The following is a 22845-nucleotide window of genomic DNA, read 5'->3' as shown; positions in this document are numbered from 1 at the left end:
ATGAAGTATTTGTCTTCAAACTGAAAACAGCTTTTCTTGTATGCACGCATTGCTTGCATTGTAGAATTATCTTCCCGTAGTTTACGGTTATTACGAGCATAAGAAAACAGTTTTTCGTTGTGACGTTTCAGGAGAACACACGCTCCCTTCATCAGCAATTTATTTTCATTTTGACTAAAGATACAATTATAACAATTGTTAGCAATTTTTTAAACAAAAAGAATCCCTTATATAATGGATGTTATCAATGTTACATTGTTGTAATATAGCAACTTAACTGTGAAATGAAGAAATCTGTTTTATTTTTATTTTGGATTAAAAAAAAAATTGATCATATTATTTTTATTTACAATTATGAATTGATCATATTATTTTTTATTTACAATTATGAATCTTAAATATCATCAGGTAATTCAAATTCATCATTGTTTTCACAAAGTCTCTTGATGTTTTCTGTTACATTAAATTTTAAAGATGGTGGCTTATTCCATTTGTGAAAAGGAAAACTCCATACTGGGTCTATGTTACCATTTTATCGAAACCCTATAACTAAAATAATAAATGAGGTAAAGAAAGTAATTGAAAGCAGTATCACGATACCAAGAGAAATGAAGAAAAAACTCATTTTCAAAAATTCCACCCTGCCGATTGCCTCTGGACTACCAAAAACTCTCAAACCGGGAACTCCAATACGACCCATCATTGTAACTTTCACACATCCTGCATACAAACTATCCAAATATTTAGTTGAAAGACTTGCTATAATTAAATAAAAAACACCATTCCGTGTCCATTCACCATCATGGACGTATTTAAATTGTTAAATGAATCATATCATCGCATAAAATTCACTTGCGAACACATGAATAACAATGTAATTTCTTTCCTTGATCTGCAAATTAAGACAACTGACTCAACAATTCAAACATCAGTCCATAGGAAAAAAATAGCAGGGAAAAAATACATCCATGCCAATTCAGAACATTTGTGTATAACAATGGATAATATATTTTTATTTTTTTTTCCTGAGAGCACAAAGACTATGTTCTAATAATAAGAATATCAAAAATGAAGAAGAAAGGCTTTTTAATATAGCAAAAGAAAATGGCTTTCACACTAACAGAATAAACCAAATCAAAAAACAAGTTGCAAGAAAACTAAAGGAAAAGGGAAATACAGACAAAAATGAAAATTCTGTTGAAAAGAAATTTGTGTGCATTCCATTCCACAAGGGATTCTCACATAAAATTGCCAATATTTTTAGAAGATTTAATTTCAAAATTGTTTTTAGATCACCAAGAAGTTTGGAATGTACATTTAATGAATTCAAAATGAGAAACTCTCTACCAGATGTGGAAACCACAGGAATATATAATATATGTTGTTCATGTTCAAAGGATTATGTAGAACAAACAACAAGGAAAATGGCAATAAAATGGCCCGAACACTATTTGGACATTATAAATCTAAACCCAAGAACAGGTTTGTCAGCTCACATCATCGAAGACAAAGATGAAGGTTTTTTTTAAAAAAGATTGATGGGAAACATAGAGTTGAATGTCTGGGAAGCTTCGTTCATTGCAGAGGAACACTGGAATAAATTAAATAATGAAAATGGTAACATAGATCCAGTATGGAGTTTTATTTTTCACAAATGGAGTAAGCCACCATCTTTAAAATTTAATGTAACAGAAAACATCAAGAGACTTTGTGAAAACAATGATGAATTTGAATTACCTGATGATCCATTATATAAAGGATTATTTTTGTTCAAAAAATTGCTAACCATTGTTATAACTGTATCTTTAGTCAAAATGAAAATAAATGTCTGATGAAGGGAGTGTGTTCTCCTGAAACGTCACAACAAAAAACTGTTTTCTTATGCTTGTAATAACCGTAAACTACAGGAAAATAAAACTGAAAACAGTTGTGCCTGAGGCAGATTTCCAATAACTTGGATACCTCAGCCACTTCCAGTATCATTATCTTTTGCAGGATGTTAGATTGTTAGACTAGTTCGATTTACCTTGTCAATGTACAGTAAATGAAGATTGAAGATTTTCGCTGTGAATGAAGAATATTAGGGCCTTGCTTTGGATATTTTCTGTAAAGTTCAAATAATTGATCTGTCTTGATAAGATCTCTCTTTATAATCTGCTGTAATTCAAAATGAAGAGGAAAAAGAATAAGAACAAAATTTTAGAAGTTAATGCATATTCATGATACATTTCCTTAAGTTTACTGTAGTCAAGCCATGGTAGCTCAGTCGTTAGGGCATCTGACTACCATGCGAGAAGCCCAGGTTCGATCCCTGGCAAGAGAGAACTGGGATTTTTCCCACCTGTTCAAGCAGCTTCTGCACCCACGCAGCGTCGTATAAAGTGGATACTTAGAGGAAACTCTGGGAAGTAAAGGAGGACAGAGGCATGGTGCTTATCACATCACCCCCAGCTTCGGCCGAGATCAAGAAAGTGTGGGGCTCTAACTCCACACCCCTTATACACCTTCATGGTGTGGTGCATAGTACAGGGGAACACTTTACCTTTTTTTTTTTTTACCTTTTTAAGTTGACTGTAGTAGTTGTTGTTCTTTAAACATAAAGTATTTTAATTAAGTGATGTCCATGTATTTATTACAGGGGAAGCAGTATTGGTTGTACTTTGGTATAACCTTTCACTCATTCCTCGAACAGAGAGGTTTGATGTCACATTACTCCTTTATTGGACATGACTTTGCAAATGCAGCCTCCATCTATGTTCTGAAGGTCCTAACAGGAAAGAGGTAATTTTTTTATTTGCATGTTTAATTTGTGTTAGCAGGTTTTATTATTATTATTATTATTATGATTGAATTAGGAATTATATTGTTTGTTCTATCTTCCGTAAAAATGTGCAGTGTTCCCACACACCTGAAGAATCTGGAAATCTCAGGGAATTTGAAAAAATAAAAATATCAGGGAAAATCATCTAATTGATCAATGAGTTCCAGTGAATAATTACAAGTTCAGTAAATTGCTTTACTCAAGCTACTTGCAAGATGTAGACTTGAGATAGCTGCTTATTTTGCATTTGCATTACACATTAGTTAATATTGTGTTTACCAAAATTGTGAAGATATGTGTTCTATGTATGATATGCTTCAAATTTTATTTTATACGCTGTAATACAGTTTGAAAAAGTGTTTAACTACCAAAAAAACCTGTGACCTTAGTTCTTAAATATTTACATAAAGATGTCATTTTATTCTTGAGTTAGTTTTGTTATTGGTATCAGAAGTGGACTCATATGTATTGAAAGTTTTGTTCTTCCCGCAAATTAACTGATACCAATAACCGATATTCAACTGATACAATACAAAGTTGCATATGTTGCTTGAAGTATGTGAATAATTTATTCTCCTCTTTAATTATTGTTTGTAACTAAGTGCTTGCAATGGGTTTTGCCTTTGAAAAACTAAGTGTGTATTTAAACATTTACTTTACAAAATGATGACATATGAATTGTATGTTTTTATTCATAAAGTAATAACAAAATGGCTGAATATTGCACTGAATTACAGGTTATTTATAAATATACTTAATTGGTAAATTTATCGGTAATATTTAGAGGCACATATTTTTGGTAAATAAAAAAGCAAAATTTCGGTACAAAAACAGTCAAGTTTTGGTTCAAAAGCGGGAAATAAAATAAAATTTCGCTGTTATCGTGGTGAAAAAGTGGTATATAAAATTACATTTTTGTTTTAAAATTGTGAATATAATCCCAAATTACTACACAAAATAAACATATCCCTTCTAATAACACATTTATGTAGTTACCAGAATATGAAGTTTATTCCTGTGTAAAGGGGTCTATTTTTGCTTCTCAAATATTTACAACAGAATTAACCAATTTTCCGTGAATTGCACAACTCACAGGATAATCCTGACTTCAGAAAGTGTTGCATCGGTAAATAAATTCTAAGTTTCGCGTTTAAGAGTCTATTTCGCATTTTGCAGTTCATTTTGCATTATTTCGTAACAAAGCACCTTTCAGAAACATGAAAAATTAACATTACAATGTGTTGTTTCACATTTCATGTTTTTGTCAAAAACGAAATATGCATGCCTGTAGTAATATTACTGATACCCTGATATTGGCCAAAACCCCTAGAAAACTAATTAACCTGCCCCATATCTAATAATAATAATAATAATAATAATATAGAATGTGAGGGTGGTATTGATATGAGGGCAAATGGAGGAATCAATTGTATAATCAATTTAAAATAGTAATGTACTGAATAGTGAGTTCTCTGGGAAAAAAATTAGAATTACGAAAAACTCCAGGAAAATACATTTAGAGTTCATGTGGGAAACTTGATGTGCTTCTCTGGAATTGCGTGGTATTTAATATAATTATTTTACTCAAGGAATACTGGATTCAGTTTTTACTGGGTGCTCATTTCATTTCATGCTGTAGTTGCAGGTCAGATTATCTGCACTTAAAATAAAGGCTAAGGTTCACAGGTGGACGTTCATGGAGGTCCAGAACAAAAGGGTAGCCCCTGACCTGGAAAATGAAAGTCAACCAAAAATTACAAATTTCACATATATCATCACATCAGTCACACTAATATATGTTAATTGTTGCTAGGGCATTGCAAGAACATAACTTTAAAAGGAATGTTTTTGATGGGACAATTCTATTATGGAGGAAAATGTGCCCCCCTCCCCCTGGAAAAAAATAACTTGCTTGCCCCTGAAGAAAAATCCTGTTCACGTCCATGTCGATGTTTCAAATATACAGAATGACCAGTTGAAATTCATTGAAAATTAATTTTCACACATTATATTATCCACGTTTCATGTATTGATACCCTGATGAGTAATTTGATATTTTACATCGTTAGTAAGAAACAGCATAACATGAAATTCTAGAAATCAGTAGGAGAAAATGTAAATTTGGAATATTTTGTTGCTAAGGGAAAGGAACCATTACTTTCTCTATAAAGTCATCCATAAGTGTGAATTACATTTTAATAGATTTAACATGCAGTTAAATATTCACTTCACTGAAATATATTGAAAAAGTAGCCAACCTCTGTGGCAGAGTGGTTAGCATGGGTTCCAATTCTGAATCGCATCATCGGTATGTGTGTTCTCCTTTCTGAATGTCCCTTCATCAGTTTCTTCTTTTCATCACTCATCCTCATCATCGTGATTAGGCAAATGTGACTTTTTGGAGGGGGACGAGCTAAAAGAAACTGGAATTTTGTAATATAAAATTGTGTATTTATTTTTAGGTGTTACAAATTTAATCTCCTTCAAAGTATTGTCCATTTCATGCAATGCACTAGTCTAAACATGTTTTCCATTTTTCGAACTAGTCCAGAAACTCTTGCAAGGAGATGCCTTTTAACCCATTACTGCCCAAATTATTTATTTTTCGAAATTTCTTGTATCCTTTGAAACCCTTTTGTAGTTTGTCTAAAATAATGACAAAATAATGATTTTTATTTTTTTCTACCAAATGGCACCATCAATACTGAATAACAAAACCTTAATAAACTTGATTATTTTACTAAATATATGGGCAGTTATTACAACGAAATTCCACATATTTTATATTTTTATTGTTTGACATTCAGATTATATTGATACATGAACATATTTACACGAAATTACAATCACTTTGTGTAAGTGTTGCTGATCTATTTCTGTGTGTGAAATGCATCTGAACACTGTATATGGCATCCGACATTGCACTACTTACATTTCTTCCTTGTAGCCTTTCCACAATGTCCACAACGTACATGCTTGGAAACAAGTTTCCAAATGATGTGATGTACCATCAAATCGCACTTCAGGCAATACTCTGGATGAGACTTTAACGCTTGGCCTTCCTGCTAGTGGACGGTTTTTCACGTACGACTGCATATAATTCCGTACTACATACCTCGTAAATGAGAGCAGATCAAGCCCATCTTCTTTTCCTTTAGCAGTCAGACGGTAAAGTTGCCATGCGTTGTTCATGGAAACGTTAAGCAGATAACTTATCATTGGCCAATACCACTTCTTGTTCCTGATACTAATCCCGTAGCATGCAATGTTTTGTTCCATGCGGTCAACACCATCCATGTAAGTATTGTATAGAGCAACACACGAAGGTTGAGGAACTGAAATGTATTTTTTGTCCGCATTGCTCCATCGCCTTGCATGTCCCAGAGGTGACACACCCGAGACAGTTGATGCTACCGTAACGATGTTGTTATCATGGTAGCGTACAAGAGTAATGCCAGTACTTTTGTCTGTTAGTTGATGGTAACTTCCCCGCTCTTGTTTCCTGCACGAACTAACATCCGGAAGTGGAGCATTTTCTACACGATTTGGGCGAACCGTACCAGTTCCATTGTGACCGTTTGCTTGTAAATGTTCCAGCAGACGAATGGAAGTAAAATAGTTGTCAAAAAACAGAGAGAGCCGTGAACGAGCCGAAAGATCGGATATCAAATCCATGACTACAGAGCCACCTACTCCCAATTCTGGTATTGTATTTCCCGTCGCATCACCTTGATACGGCTCTCCTTGAATAAGATATCCAAGACGCGTCGACAATGCCGATACTTTGAAACCAAAGCGAATGGGTTTCCCGTGGATGTTCTGTTTGGCGCCATGTCTCCCATAATATGGCACCATTGACTCGTCAATTGAGAGATATGTATCACCTGGATAAAATTGAAGCCAACGCTCATTTATCATAGACCAAACTGGCCTTATCTTCCCAAAACGATCAACAGCATCTAGTTTTGAATTGTCACAAAAATGTATGTATCGCAGTATTTCTTCAAACCTATTCCTTGACATTGCTTTCGAAACACCTGCGTGATGTACATCTTCAGATAATTCCCAATACATTTTGGTTCTAGCCATTACATTGTATCCAGAAAGGAATAATATTGCAAAGAAAAGTTTGAGTTCATCCTTGCACAATGTAAATGCAGGTTTTTCCTTCTGTACAGCATACTCAATTGTGGATTGAACTATAAATTCAATAACTTCATCGTCCAAAAGCATTTCGAACAATTGTACCGGTGTGAAATCATTTTGAAGAAAGTCGGGCCGTGTGAACTCGATCGAAGGTTTGTCTCCGATGTCACTCTTTTCCTTTATTCTCTGATGTGATCGATTTGAACACAACTACCAGGATCTTTGCTTGTTGACGCTTCAGATTTTGGTCGCTTCTGCAGAGGACTTCCAAAATCAAACTGAGGCACATCGGACACTGAAACAGCTGCAACATTATCGCGCGCATCATCATCTGGTTCACCCTGTCTCAAATGCACTATTCCCTTATCGGTGATTTTGGAGCAAACCAGCACTGCACCTGTCCAAAGTTGATTACCAGAAAGTTTGTTCATATCTCCAACGGGTTCATCTTCATCACTATCACCATCGCTTAGAAGAACATTCTCAGGAGGCTCGGTGTATACAATTGCATCTAAGAGGTCGTCTTGTCTCTTCTAATATACAAGCGATCTGCTCTACAGTCAACCTGGAAAAATTATACAACTGATATCGTAACAGGGCCGGTGATGAAAACAGTGGACCCGTCCGTGCTCACTGTCGACAAATGTCGACACTAAATTATAACGATGTACGTAGAAGATGATAACAACCATTCAACGAAAGTGAACATAGCGTAAATATAACCAACATGTGCTATTTATGCACACATAAAAATAACCTAATTAAGATTTAGGATAATACGAAAAAACATACCTATTGCTAGCAGCCATAGCGCACGATGCAAACACGTGTGAACAACAATGACTCCCCAAGCTCTGTGGAGGGAAACTGAAGGTCACTCTGCTGCAGTCGCTGAAGTAGTTGCCAACTCATCCACGAAAGTTATTGTTGTAAACAAATATCACAAAACCCATGAGAAAAAAATTATACTAAATTATTAAATTTTATGTCGACAAATGTCGACAGTGGGCAGTAATGGGTTAATGCCTTATCGTTTTTTTCTTCACTTGTTCCATGTCTGTAAAACGCTTTCCTTTGAGGACTTTTTTATTCAGGGGAATAAAAAGAAGTCGAACGGAGTGAGATGAGGTGAATATGGTAGTTGGATAAGCTGGGTCATGCTGTTTTTGGTTAAAAATTTGCCACACTCGAGGCTTTGTAAGCTGGCATCATGTTGTGGTGAATCCATCACTCCCCACTTTGCCACAACTCCGGCCATTTTCATCTCATTGCAACAAGCAAATGTTTCAAAACTTGTAAGTGAAACGCCTGGTTAACAGTTTGATCATTAGGATCAATTTCTGAGTGACAATTCACCACTCCTGAGGCAGGAAAACCACTCGTAAACTTGTGTCTTCCCCTGAGTAGCTTCCTTGTAAACTGTTTCAACCATTATAACTGTACCCCCCTGCTGTTTTCCCTAACATTCTTGAAGGTAATTGTACACTCACCAACATCCCTCTAGCAAAAGAAGCACAACAACATCTAGGTATCCTTATAGATTCTAAACTAACTTTTGATAATCACATATCAACCGTCACAAAAAAGACAATGCGTATGCTAGGCTTACTTTACAGATTCACCGAAGTCCATAACCCGAAAGCACTTTCCATTTACTTCAAAACATTTGTGTCCCCCATTCTAGAATACTGTTCACCAATCTGGAACGTGGCTGCCCCTTTTCATACCTCCAAGATCGACAGTGTTCTTAGCTTTTTCCTCTCCATCGTTCGATATAGAGTGCCGGCCCTGAGACACCAACCTGAGAGATCTGCTTGTAAACTTAAAAATTTAAAAATAAATACTCCAGAATCACGTAGAATCATTGCAGATATGAAATTACTACATAAGATCATTAATGGAAACCTAAGATGTAGTATCCCACTCCATGAACTCTCCCTCAGATTGCCTACACACAACAAAGAGCAAGGAGACTTTCGACAATGGAACTTCCAGGCTTTCATTCATACAACATTCATGATTCCATAGGCTACCGAAACAATTCAACATAATCTCAAACCAAGTAGATATATTCAGTTCATATTCGTATTTTATCATCAACTTAGAAAAAATATGTACATTGTAATGCATTGTGAAAATAATCTTTTTAACTTGGTACTGTCTTGGCTTGTTTATATTTATATTTTGTTCATTTTATTTTATCTTGTTTTGTGTTTTTTTATCACTAGTGTACTGTTTTGCTGATGTTTTTTTCTGGCTTAAAATGACTTCTTCTGCTGTACTAGAAATTTCAATAAATAAATAAATAACAGAAAACAGAATTTCATAAATGCACATTGTACAAACTTTTCAGGCATCAAAAAAATCGAGGAACAAGCGAGATGCACGAACAAAAAATTTACTTCGTGGCACCACAACTTCTCTCGTTGCCACCGGTTGGCAGACTGATGGAAAAGACATCTAGTGGCGGAAGTATGATCTATGATCTACAATGGGCCTGTACACCAGAGAATGATTCCGGTTTCTTTTGGGTACCTCAGATATGCCCTCAGATCAGTGGCGTGGCATTACTTTTACCGGCCATCAGACATTGACATCTCCACTCTACCCCCCCCCCCCCCCAAATATGCCTTTGATCTAGATTTTTGTTCACTTCGTTCTTTTTTTTTTCAATCCGCTCAGTGATTTAGCCACAATTCCTCCTAGAAAGAACTACCACTCATGACAGAGTTACCACGAAAATCCAGTGAATAGTAGTCGAACATTGTCAACCATCTCTGTTTCTTTGCAAAGAGGCGGAATGGGGAAGAAGAACCACACATTTCTCGGGTCAGTTTGACGTTTGTGTGGTAAGTAGACAACAGAGTTCTCCTCCTCCAGCAGTGGAAGAGAAGTACATATGAACTGTTGCCAACTTAGTTTTTTGGAGCAAGGTTTGTCCAAATCACGAATTACATCAAGTACTTATTCTTTCGTCTAGTACATAAACGGTCTCATTTGTAGTTAAATCCAGCTTTGGCTTTGCATTCTAGATCTAGTTGCTTCAGAGAAATAGTATCCCTATTTTAGGTGGGATTTAGGTCTTTTTCTAGAAATTTAATGTGACAACACTTGTTGATACGGTAGGCCAGACCGGTAACTGGACCCCTAAACAGGCATATGAATAACCCCATAGCATACTTGCCTCTAAGTATAGGGTCTACCAATTTGAACATCAGAACTTTAAAATTAGATAGAATGAAAACCACAAGTGATCATGACATATATATATACACTACAAACAAAAAGTTTAAGACCACCATGAAAACGGCCAAAAAATCATTATGGAGTGTTGTATGGAACCAACGGTTCCTGTCCAAGAAAGACGTGACGATGATACACATGGAAAATGCAATGTAGTCTAGTTTGAACCTCGCAAGACGCGAAACCAATTTTTTTCCGAATGTGTAGCATGTGGTTGGAAAAATGGAAAGTGACAAAAACATTGCTGAAGCTGGCAACATTACAGCTGTTTGTGTGAAACCGGTCGGTATGGTAGCCAGACTCATCCGCATCCTTATCAGTGGCTCAGGGTCAGTTACTGTTCATACAGGTGACATTGTGAGCCCATTATTGTGTATGAGGTGTGCAAGTTAAGTGGAGCTGTCTGAAATGGCCCATCATTGTGGGGAACAGGCAATTTCGGTTGAAAAGAATGCTGTGATATGTGCACTGAAAGATGAAGGTTATTCAGAATGCGAAATAGCAAGAAAACTGAATATTTCCAAGACTGGTGTTCTTTGTGCATTGGACAGATACCGTAAAACCAACAGTCATGCTGACCGTGCACGTAGTGGAAGAGCTCGTGTAACGTCTGCAGCTGACGATAGATGTATTGCAGTAACTAGTAAACGGAACAGGCGCCTAACAGCACCAGTCATCGCTGCTTCCCTGAATAACAGCAGTGACACCTGTGTCTGTGTCAACGGTGAAGAATAGGTTGCATGAAAAAGGGCTGCATGGCAGAGTAGCTGCTAGAAAGCCATTGTTACGACATGTGAACAAGAGAAAACGATTGGCCTGGGCTAAAATGCACCAAGGTTGGACTGTGGATAACTAGAAACGGGTACTCTGGACCGACGAATCCAAATATGAATTATTTGGCAGCAATAGGCAAACCTTTGTGCGAGAGAATGAAAGAAGAGTGTGTTGTTCCGACAGTGAAACATGGGGGTGGAAGTGTAATGGTGTGGGGATGTTTTGCCAGAAATCAGATTGGGGACCTTCATAAAATTCAGGGAACATTGGTAAAAGAAGGGTATTTTCAGATATTGGTGTACTATGCTATCTCCTCTGGTCGTCGTCTTGTTGGTAATGGGTTTATTTTTCAACAAGATAATGATCCCACACATACATCCAAATTGTGCACGTGGTATTTGGAATGCAAGGCAACAGCAGGGGCATTAGTTCTCATGACGTGGCCACCACAGTCTGCTGATCTTTCACCAATTGAACTGCTATGGGACTAAATCAATAGGGACATCAGGAAGAAGTTATCCAGCAACACTCAACAGCTATGGGAATTCATCAACGATGCCTGGCGTAACATTCATCCATCCTATCTGGACAAACTATTGGAGTATTTGTGCTGCTGTCATTAAGGCCCATGGCGGACATATTGACGAAAGCAAAATATGAGGTGACATTAGTATGTATAGTGGATGTACCTACGGTATGTTTGTACTGTACATTGCCAAGCAGATTGTTACATCTGTTTTTGTACATTAATTACGAAATACATTCATTTCTACTGATTTTTGGCACATTTTCCTGGTGGTCTTAAACTTATTGTCGGTAGTGTATATATATTTTATGTTGAAGACCAAACAATGGCATTATGTTTTCAACAATATGTTGTTCAAATGTCCTCCTCTGCTTCGGTGGGTAGAATGGATTCTGAATGTCCAATTTTCCAGCACGTCTGCACATATATTGAGCGGTATAGCCTCAATGGTTCGTTCGATGTTTTGTTTCAAGTCGCGAACTGTGCGTGGTTTAGTCTCATAGACCTTAGATTTGACATAACCCCATAGAAAATAATCCAGGGGGTTAGATCACATGATCTTGGTGTCCAGTTCACATCACCCTTTCTGGACAGAACTCATCCGGGGAACTTTTCCTGCAATAATTCCATTGTTTGGTGAGCTGTGTGGCAAGTTGGAAGAAGTCCTGTTGGAAAAACAGATTTGCCAGTTTAGGCCACGAAAACTACACCATAGTCCTGTATCGCTCCCTATTGACAGTCACGTGATTTCCATGTTGATCCTCAAAAAAATATGGCCCGATCGTGCCATTGGCCCAAAAACCACACCACACAGCCATTTTCTTAGGGTGAAGGGGTATGTCCAGAATCACTTGCGGATTTTCATGTGCCCAAATCCTACAAACAAAGCCATGAAGAAAAAATGTGCTCATCGGAAAATGCACGAAATGTCTGTCGAACTGAACACGAATTTTAATAATAAATTTGAATAATTTCTATGTGTTGTTGCATTGTGTATCTCTTGATAACTTGCCACAGACTATTGCACACAGATGTCACAGTTCAATCTCGTCATTCCAGTCAGTGTTGCCACAACACTCTTTCAAAGTTTTGATGTTCAAATTGGTAGACCCTTTATTTCCCCGCTCTCCCCTTGCATTGGCACTCTTTCCTCTTGTTACCTCTTGAGGGTAGTGGAACGACCTGCCTCTTCTCTTCTGTCGGCTACAGAAAAAATGTCCTCTACAATGCTGTCTGTTAACATATTTAACAATGTTGTTATTTTATTGAAAAAAAACTTTTTAATTTATTTTGCTGTTACCTCTGCCTCAGATACTTATACAGTACCAGGGTGGCGACAGACCTGGAAAAGCGGGAAAAGTCACGGAATTTGAGGTGTCAAAAAAAGTCAGGGAAATGTCAGGGAATTTCGTCTTCATTGACCTTTTTTTTTATTTATTTATTTAAAGATATCGTTATGGAACTCTGCACGGGAACAGGAAATCTCGTTCGTAAGTTTCTGTCTCAACTTTTAGGCCCCTTTTATGCGTAACACAACCACGTCGCCAGAAACCGGTGATGGCAGGAGGAGAGAGGGAGAGAGAGAGAGAAATTCCTCTCCCCTGGTTTCTCGGCGAGAATTTTAAATTCGAACACTCTTTGGAGGAAAATTGTTATAACTTGGGCACTATGGGAGCAATCTACTTCGGATAACTTTTGATTTTCAGCTAAAACATCAGCGCAGGCAACTGTGAACAATTCAGAACGCCGAACTGAGGAAGGGCGTTTTGGGTGCGCGACCATCGAATTTCAATGAAAAAAACAAAAATCTGGAGTTTGCCCCCTCTTCTCCCGCTATTTTGGCGAGAAGGATCAAACCTTAGTATTCTCTTCAAAGAATGGACATTTCCAAAGAGATTGAAACATGTTTTATGTTCCTGGGTGCCATACAATTTGAATAATGAGCCAAAATGTGAAACTCTGTTCGGAAATGTGGCATGGATATGTTGTGGAGAGGGGGAGAGGTTGGTCATCAATATGAATTTCCCAGGCTTGCTCCAGACCTGTGTCAGAGTTTCCACACAAGGTAAAGGTAAAGTGTTCCCCTGTGCATAGCACCATGCCATGAAGGCGTATAGGGGGTGTGGGGGTAATGCCCCACACTTTCTTGATCCGGTCGTGAGTGGGGGTGATGTGATCAGCATCACGCCCCTGACCGCCTTTACCCCCCAGGGTTTCCCCCAGGTACCCATGTTATTCGACGCTGGGTGGGCGCCGGGCCGCTTGCACCGTTAGAAAAGTTCCCGGATTTGAACCGGCCGGAGATCGAACCCGGGACCTTTAGCATGGTAGTCAGAAGCGTTACCGACTGAGCCACCGCGGCCACTTAAACATAAGAGTTTAAAGGTCTAAAAAGCACATTAATTTCGTATTCAGCACAATGATACCAAATGGTATCATCGGTTCAGTACGACCTTACTCTGATGATACCATATGGTATCATCGGGGAAAGGTTAAGCCTCTAAATATTACGTGGAAAATGCATTGAATTATCCTTTTTTCTTGTCCGTATGGGAGTAGTAAGGGGACTTGTCAACAGATGGAGGGAATATGAGCAGGTGGTGCCGTCCGATAGTTGTCGGACGTCGTAGTAAGGCATTTTGTTGGGCAAACTAAAGGAACATGGAAACAAATAGGTTCCATTGATATATATGATTTTTGTCGAATATCGCCACCCGACAAAGTACCTCACTACAACATGCTACAGAAATTGCATGGACTGCAACATCCAAAACAAATCACATGCATAAACAAGAAGAGCTTTAGACTGCTAATATCCTGCTCGAATTTTGTTACTCTTCTGGCTCACTTCACCTTATTGAATGTAGCAGTGCTTACGAAGGTTTTCTTTCATCATCCTTACGTATTACTGGTCTCGCACAAGTTAACTTACGTTTACAATGACATTGCAATATTCTTAGATATCAAGAAGAATCCAACCAAATGGGACATATATTGAATACTATCACGAAAAAGTGAAACATAAATCTGCATTGGTGAACGTTATAAAAATTGGCAAGTGCATGCTCCCAACCTCAAATTTACTGCAACACTAGTATTGCAATGAAATTAACGCCACTCTCTGTCCTGTCTGTTTAAACTGGTGAGAGATGGTCATTAATCTCTCACTGAGTAAGGTTAATGTCCAATATTATGATATAAAATACTAATAATAAATACGTAAATATTTTAATATCATATTTACTCAAATCATTCGATCTTAAAAGCAAATAACTTTCTTCGAGAATTGACTTTTCTCTGCCAGCCCTGCTAAATTTTCACTTTCCATCTACTGATTATACGAGGGGTGGCCAGAAAGTAATTTCCAAGTAGTAGGGACATTGATTTTTCGCAAATGCCAAAACCGTGAAAAATGGTAATTGCTGCGAAGTTATGTTTAGGATGTCTGGTGCAGTCTGGACACATTTTTCGCCCGTTCGAATATCGAAATAATGCGAATTTGGCATAAAATGCGAAATGTTGGCGTTTTTAGCGATTTAGCGAAAGGTCCTAAAACAACGAAAAATTCGTTGAAATCCAACATTCTTGTCCTTTCTAGGCCATGTTTGTATACATAGAACATGCAAGTTTTCCAACATTTTACTCAAGAGTAAACTATAGAGTTATACGTACATGGAATAATTCCGACAGCCACATTAAATCATGTATTTCCCATGATTTTTTCGATCCGCTGCGGAGGAGAACCGGGATGTTTTCCACCTATTTAAAATGCTCCGGCTCCCACCCAGCATCATATGAAACTGGTACCTTGAGGAAACTTTGAGGGATAAAGGTAGCCAGGAGCGTGGTGCTGATCACTTCACCCCTACCTTCAGCCATGATCCAGAAAGTGTGGGGCCCTAACTCCACACCCCTACTATACACCTTCATGGAAAAGTGCAGGGGAGCATTTTACTTTTACTTCCTCAAACATCTGTTCCAACATATCAAACTGTCATGAAAATACGTAGACCATGCGATCTACAATTTAAAATAATAGTTTAAAAGCACAATGGAGTATTACGGTTTGGTATATTTGGCAGATAAATGTTCTAAAAGAAAAACGCGAATTTTGGGAAACGTAACACTAACAAGTCAATAAAAGATAATGCCAATTTTTGGTGCCATAATATATCGGTATCTGTCACGTGAGATTGATTGATTTAAATTTTTTGGGTGCGCCGCCACTTATGGTCATTATGCACCCTTCAGTATATACGGGGAAAATTCCATTATCTTAAATCCTAACCTTAAAATTAAAAAAGGCGTATGGAAAATAACTTTCCCAAAATATCTTTCAAGATATCAAACTCTCACGAAGAGGCGTAAGCCATGTGACTTACAATTTGAAACAGTAGTTTAAAAACACCATAAAGGTATAATTTCAGATATTTGCCAGAAAATACGCTAAAATGCAAATGTGAATTTTGGGAAAAATAACACCGTATAGTAAAAACTAAAAAAATAAGAAAATAAACCAATTTTAAACAAAATAACAAAATATCAAGGTCCCTACCGATTAGGCATAAATAAAACAAGAATATCAGTTGTAATTTATTGTATTAGTAACAGTTCAATAACCTAATTTTCGGCATAATCACCACCGTGTTCTGGCATTTGTCGTAGCATGACACTAAATTTTGTATGCCCATGGTATAGTATGTGTTTGACAGCAAAGACTGGAACTATCTCTACCGCAGTGTAGCTGTCAAATCCTTGCCCTGCCAGAAACCTCTTCAGTTAAGCAAAGATATGAAAGTCTGTACATTCAAGGCCAGGGCTGTACAGGGAGTGGTCCAAGGTCTCTCACCTGAAGTGATGCAAAGGGCCTGTGTGTACTCAGCTGTATGAGGTTGTCCGCATTCGATTGGCGTGAATTGTCTGCGCCATCGTCTGACCATACTATCACTCACGACGTCCGGTCTGCACATCTCACACGATTGCTGCTGGCTCTGTGCCAAATTCTGAGCATGCAATATAGGCTACATCGCAGTCGGTGGGAGACTGTATGAGAGCTGCAATCTTCAACCTAGAACTGTCCTAAAACTGCTGCATTGCAACTGTACCACTGTACCACTGTAATGCCACTTCTTCTGCATTTGTGTGCGTGTATCTCTGACCACTAGTGCTGCATATAGGCACCATTGGAGCTTTTTTCAGGATTTCCCTTGTATATGAACTTTCAGAAGCTTTTATTATTAGTGTGTTCCTGTTTTAATGTGTGGTTAGCTAAATCAGGTACCTATACAGTGTAATTCTAAAAATTCCTTGCGTTAAATTTCTAATACCTACATACTCTTTTCATCAGCAATAATGGTATAACTGCATGTTGTCAGTTTCACAGTACTTCACTTGGATATACTGTACTGAAGCAGAAATCCCATTGATAATGTAAGGAAATATGACACTTTATTTTGTTCGATTCAATTGTTTCATTTATATGCAAGAGTTAAGTTGTTTGCTTTACAGAGAAGAGAGAAGTAGCTTTATGCGTTGAAAAATGAGTCCGCACTCATGGTTCTTGCAAGCAGAGGGTTCCAAACCTCAGTGGAAATATCAACATATAATACTTAGAATGTATAAGGAGACTGATAAATTACAATTTCTTAATCATTCACTCTTCACTCTTATCTCATTTAGTCGTAACTTTAAAAATAATCAAGTATTTTATTTTAAACTTACTGCGTATGACAACATTCCGTAATCCTTCCCTAGCTTGTGAATCGTAATAATTTTCCATATTCACTATTTTGCACTTTGAATTCAAATCATAGAGAATAGTGAAATTAAGTCAATTTCATAGAAGATAATATTGGTACTTAACAAAACCATACATGGATCTGTGTGAGTTTATTATTTATATTTGCAAAAACATAGATTTTGTTTTGTTTGTAATTGTCAGGGAAAAATGTAAATTTTGTACTGGAAAACCTGGAAAAGTCAGGGAATTTCATTTCTGCTTGTTTGTAGCCACAGATTAATATGTCCCATTACTAGAATAAAGTATTCTTCTATGGAGTCATTCCATGCCAAATCAACAGATATGTGCAATTTTCAACCCGACCATCTTCGATTTACATGAAATTGGGAGAGTTGAAACTTTTCATGGATCTTAGTAACTGAAAATTTTGAGTCCTGTGCATCTTGTAATTATCAAATTATATTCAAGGTCAAAGTTATCAGAAATTGCTTTTTCTGAGCCCATTTATCTATCTATACTAAATGTGCTGTAACTCCACCCCTATTTGGGCTAGGAAGCTGAAATGAAGTTTATTTTACAGGAAATTGAACAAGCTTTCCAATTATATGTAACAAGCCAAAATTTGGACAAAAATAAATTTTGTCACGTGACCTTGACCTTTGACCTTGAGTATCTCAAAACACGTCATGATCAAAAATCGTGGAAACAATATATTTGACACACCATGCTTTACTCTAAAACATATGAAAAATCAATCTGGGACTGCAATGGTATCAGAAGATACAAAATAATATGTATAGCTATGTGACTGATAAAGGCCTCATCAAAGGTCCCTTAACACCCCCTATAAAATGTAAAGTACTTATGTTATCTATAATTATTCACGATAGAAATATGTTAGGCCCAGGGGGAACCATAGTTGTGTGTGTCAAGCAGAGGTCTGCCATATTATTGGCTGCCATATTGAAATCAACTCAAACATTTTCAATGGAAAGGGGGTGATGTGATATATTAAATCAGGCTAGACTTTCATGAGAAATGTAGTGGTGAAGGTTTTTCCAACATATCTTTAACCAGAAAATGTTATGATTGATTGCTTTTAAACATTTTCTTTTTTTTTTTTTTTTTTTTTTGAGGTGTCAGGTGAAAGAATAATTAGAATGCCTCTAACATGTTAGAAATGCATCGAGATCACACTGATGTCTCGAGAGAGAAGTTCATGCACCATTGCATGTGATTTTAATCAGCGACATTCTCCGAAAAGTTGAATATTGTGAATGGTTTATCAAAAATTTTCAATATGACGCTTCCTTTGCAATGAAAGGTCCTTCACAGTGACGAGGCTAAGTTTATGCTCACGGTGAAATTATAATTAAAATATTTTTCAATACCTGTGATCTGTTAAGCTAATGGTGTGCTATGGTGCACGGAGAATGGGATTAATTGGTTCATTTTCAACAATGGAATCTTAAATAATGAGGGCTACTTTGATTTGTTAAGTGAACAGGTTCTTCATCCGTGCTTACGGAATTCGGTACTTGTTCAGTTTTTCATCAGGACAGAACTCAACCACAGTATGGGAATATTACGGTTGTTTCTTCATGGCAAATTTTCCGGTAGATGGATTGGCAGCCATGGACCTGTTAAAAGGCCTGTAGTTTCCCCAGATCTAACACCTTATAACTTTTACCTTCAGAAACATTTGCAGGCAATGGTATATGCACTAAAAATCCATGATATTGAGCATCTGAAAGAACACACAGTTGCTGCTTGCAATGGTGTCGCACCTGCTACATTGCAAAATGTTCTATGTGAGTTTGATAGGTTAAGTGTGCATACAGGAACATGGACAACATATTGTAAGCGGAAGATATGCGTATAACTTTTTTTCTGGTTGAATACCTTCACCTCTGCATTTTTTGTGAAAGTCTAGCCTGATTTAACATACCACTAGAGACACATATTTTTGGTAAATCAAAAAAGCAAAATTTCAGGTAGAGATGTCAATCCATTAAATTAGGCACACCCAGGAGATGTACTATGTAGATTTTCAGCGAAAAATGCAGGCTCGGTAGCTCAGTGGTAGAGCAATGGTACGGATTGCCAGAGACCCAGGTTTGAGGCCTGGTCGAGCCTGCATTTTTCGCTGAAAATCTACATAGTACATCTCCTGTGTGTGTGCCTAATTTAATGGATTGACATCTCTATGCTGGGAGGAACCAGGCAACGTCGACGTCTATAGTGTTTCAAAGGCAACAGATCCCGTTGCAGTAGCACTTGCAGAGACGATTTCATACAGTTAAAACAGCGCCAGCGAAAATGCAGGGGAAGCCAGGTCGGCTCGGTAGAGCAATGGCACGGTTTGCCAGAGACCTGGGTTCGAGTTCTGGTCGAGCCTGCATTTTTCGCTGAAAATCTATATGAAAAATTAACATTAGGATGTGTTATTTCACATTTCGTGTTTTCGTCAAAAATGAAATATGCATGCCTCTACATATCACATCACCCCCTTTCCATTGAAAATGTTTGAGTTGATTTCAATATTGCGGACCTCTGCTTGACACACACAACTATGGTTCCCCCTAGGGCCTAACATAGATGAATAATTATAGCCAACATAACTCCTGTACATTTTATTGGGAGTGTTAAGGGACTTTTGACTCACCCAGTACATTATAATGAGGCCTTTATCAGTCACATAGCTATACATATTATTTTGTATCTTCTGATATCATTGCAGCCCCAGATTGATTTTTCATGTGTTTTAGAGTATAGCATGGTGTGACAAATATATTTTTCCACGATTTTTGGCGATGACATGTTTTGAGATATTCAAGGTCATGTGACAAAATTTTATTTTTATCCAAATGTTGGCTTGTTACATATAATTGGAATGCTTGTTCAATTTCCTGTACAATAAACTTTATTTGAGCTTCCTAGGCCAAATAGGGGTGGAGTTACAGCACATTTAGTATAGATAGCTAAATGGGCTTAGAAAAGGCAATTTCTGCAAACCTTGACCTTGAATAATTTGATAATTACAAGATGCACGGGACTCAAACTATTCTGTTACTAAGTTCCATGTATAGTTTCAACTCCCCAAATTTAATGAAAATCGGAGATGGTCAGGTTGTGGGCTGTGTTGATTTCGCATGGAATGACTCTATGGTCTGGTCTACCTTGATTTCATGTATGAAAGTCTCTTTGTGAACTCTCCAAGTTTTGCAAGTGTAATTGTGAATAATTTTTTTTATCATTTCAGTGCTGCAGATGTACACACTTTCATTAAGGACACAGTGAATGTTGCTCGCTTCAAACAGCTCTTCAGTAATCTAATATATGGAGGTAAATGCTCATTATACTTTATAACTCTTGGTCGTTTATTGTTCTTACACTGTGCTACTGAAAATAATAATAATAATATGTTTGTGGAAGAAATCATATTTGATTTAATTTCAGTAACTATGGTATATTACAGTCATTTTTTTTGTGCCATCGTCATTACAGCTTCAATAAGTAACATATTTATTTCATTATAGGAGAGTAATTGTAAAGTTATGTATCATTCGTATCTCACATTTTGTATAATCTTCCAGTTATGTTTTTGAGGAACTTTTGTATTTTTAAGCACAGTTTTTCAATGGCATGAACATTATCATCAGTTGTTCTTGGCACATACACATTTTGGCCATTTTGAGCATGTTACATCCATTAGGAAAGATATATCCTGGTGGGCCCTCTCCAATTGTGTAGTGGTAACGTCGTTACCTTGCAATCAAGGTGTCCTGGGTTCAGTACCTGAAGAAGACACATAGTGGTTCAAATCCCACTTTAAATTGTAGGTCCAGTCCCAATTATCCTATCTGTGCATAAAGTGGACTAAATAACTTAAAAAAAGAAAAAAGTTGATACCGTATGTCTTGGTTGTCTTCTAAATATAACTGTCTATAGGTTTTTTGTATAATAATCTGGGTTGTTGCAGAGGCACTTCTAAAATGTGCATAGATGATGAAATTGCAAGAAAGGAATAAAACAGACTAGCAATTTCTAACCTTCTATCCTTGCGTGATGTATCAATTCCCAAAAGACAATGATACACTATGTGATCAAAAGGATCCTACTCATTTGTTATGTAGAAATAATTTACTGTAGACTTTTATAACAAGTAATGTTTTAAGTATGCTATGTAGTGCCAATGATTACATATTTGATGGTATTGTGTGTCTCGTTTCATCTTACAGGAGGAGCATCAGTGTCTTCATCCTTTATCAATTTATTTGGGCATCCAGGTGAAAGTGGAAGCATTCTGAAAGTGAGTTCTTATTTCCCAAATATATAATTTATTGTTCGCTGTTCTGGGCATTAACCCTATCTTACCGGAGGGCAGGGGGGTGGGGCAGGTGCTGATAGGCCCACAACCTCTTGTGTTTTGTTTCATAAAATCATAAAGGTAACGCACATGGGAGGCAAAATTCACATTGTGGGCCTATCACGCCCCTAAATTGGGATTTGTGTTCTGACATAACGTGGCAATTTTTGTAATTATTATAATTACTACATAACTTAATGCATATTAAACAAAAAAAGAAAGCATTTACATTCATTAAACATTCACTTGTGACATCATACTTCAAGTTTTGTGAATCGTAGAATATACTCGATACTCGTCCAATAATTGTTTATTATTTTTTTATTAACAATGGTAATTTTTGTAATTATTATATAACTGCACCTGTAAAAACAACAAAGAAAACAGTGATTCAATAACACTGGTAAGCTAGGGTTACTTCTTCTCTTCATATTCAACAATTTATTATGAATGTTTCATATTTCAATTACATGTCCATTCTTCTAATCAGTATTTAAATACAAAGAAAAGAGGAAAAGGGTAGTACTTTTCAAGTTGTCTTCTGACGGGGAATATGTGAGTTTACTTAACAGATGTGAAAAATTAACATATTTAATTCAAGATGCACTTTTTACTATTTTGTTAGCTGTTACTCTGTAGTAACAGTACAATAGTATACTTATATTATTACTTTGACACAAGGAACCAAATAAGTCATAGCAAGAACTTGATTATTCATTAATTATTTATTTTAATTGTCTTTGGTTAATTTATGTTCATGTTTAAAACTTATTAGTATACAGTGTTTCAAATAAGTCATTCTGTGATGACAATTTATTTCATATGTGATTGCTTTGATAGTTTTTAATGTCCAATTTCAATGTTCCTTCATTGGTCCTGCATGATCAAATATTTATTGTATTATTGAGTTTAATGCCCACATTTTAATAAATATATGTAAGTGAATTAATATTCCGTAAGACTCGCTTGTAAAGTTTATATTAATTTCGGTAGCCCCTACCACAACCCACATACACAAATAAGTAAATTTGTTATACTACCGTGCCTTTTATTCCTAAACTCTGAACCCTTTTTAATGCTACATGTGTTCTGTTGTGAGCATACAAAACTAGATTACTTCAGTAGATAGAGACATCTCACTTTGCAGACAGTAGATGCCAACTGGGCACTCTGCTCCCATGGCAGAGTGGTTAGCATATCGCTACGCAGCCAGGGATCCCAGGTTT

General features: G+C 36.9%; 1 protein-coding gene across 2 annotated transcripts in view; it reads left to right on the top strand.

The window, feature by feature from the left end:
* The window catches only part of LOC145999689 (uncharacterized), a 278774-nt gene that overhangs the window by 35115 nt on the left and 220814 nt on the right, over window positions 1–22845 (top strand). For both annotated transcript variants that reach the window (XM_083136905.1, XM_083136904.1), the window contains exons 3-5: window positions 2639–2781; window positions 20513–20595; window positions 21492–21562. In XM_083136905.1, the coding sequence (XP_082993031.1) occupies window positions 2639–2781; window positions 20513–20595; window positions 21492–21562 (297 nt within the window). The remainder of the gene's footprint in view (window positions 1–2638; window positions 2782–20512; window positions 20596–21491; window positions 21563–22845) is intronic.

The sequence above is a fragment of the Lepisma saccharinum genome, chromosome 15, assembly GCF_977018435.1.
Source record: "Lepisma saccharinum chromosome 15, izLepSacc3.1, whole genome shotgun sequence".
Classification (NCBI taxonomy): domain Eukaryota; kingdom Metazoa; phylum Arthropoda; class Insecta; order Zygentoma; family Lepismatidae; genus Lepisma; species Lepisma saccharinum.
This window is presented reverse-complemented; position numbering and strand designations above follow the sequence as displayed.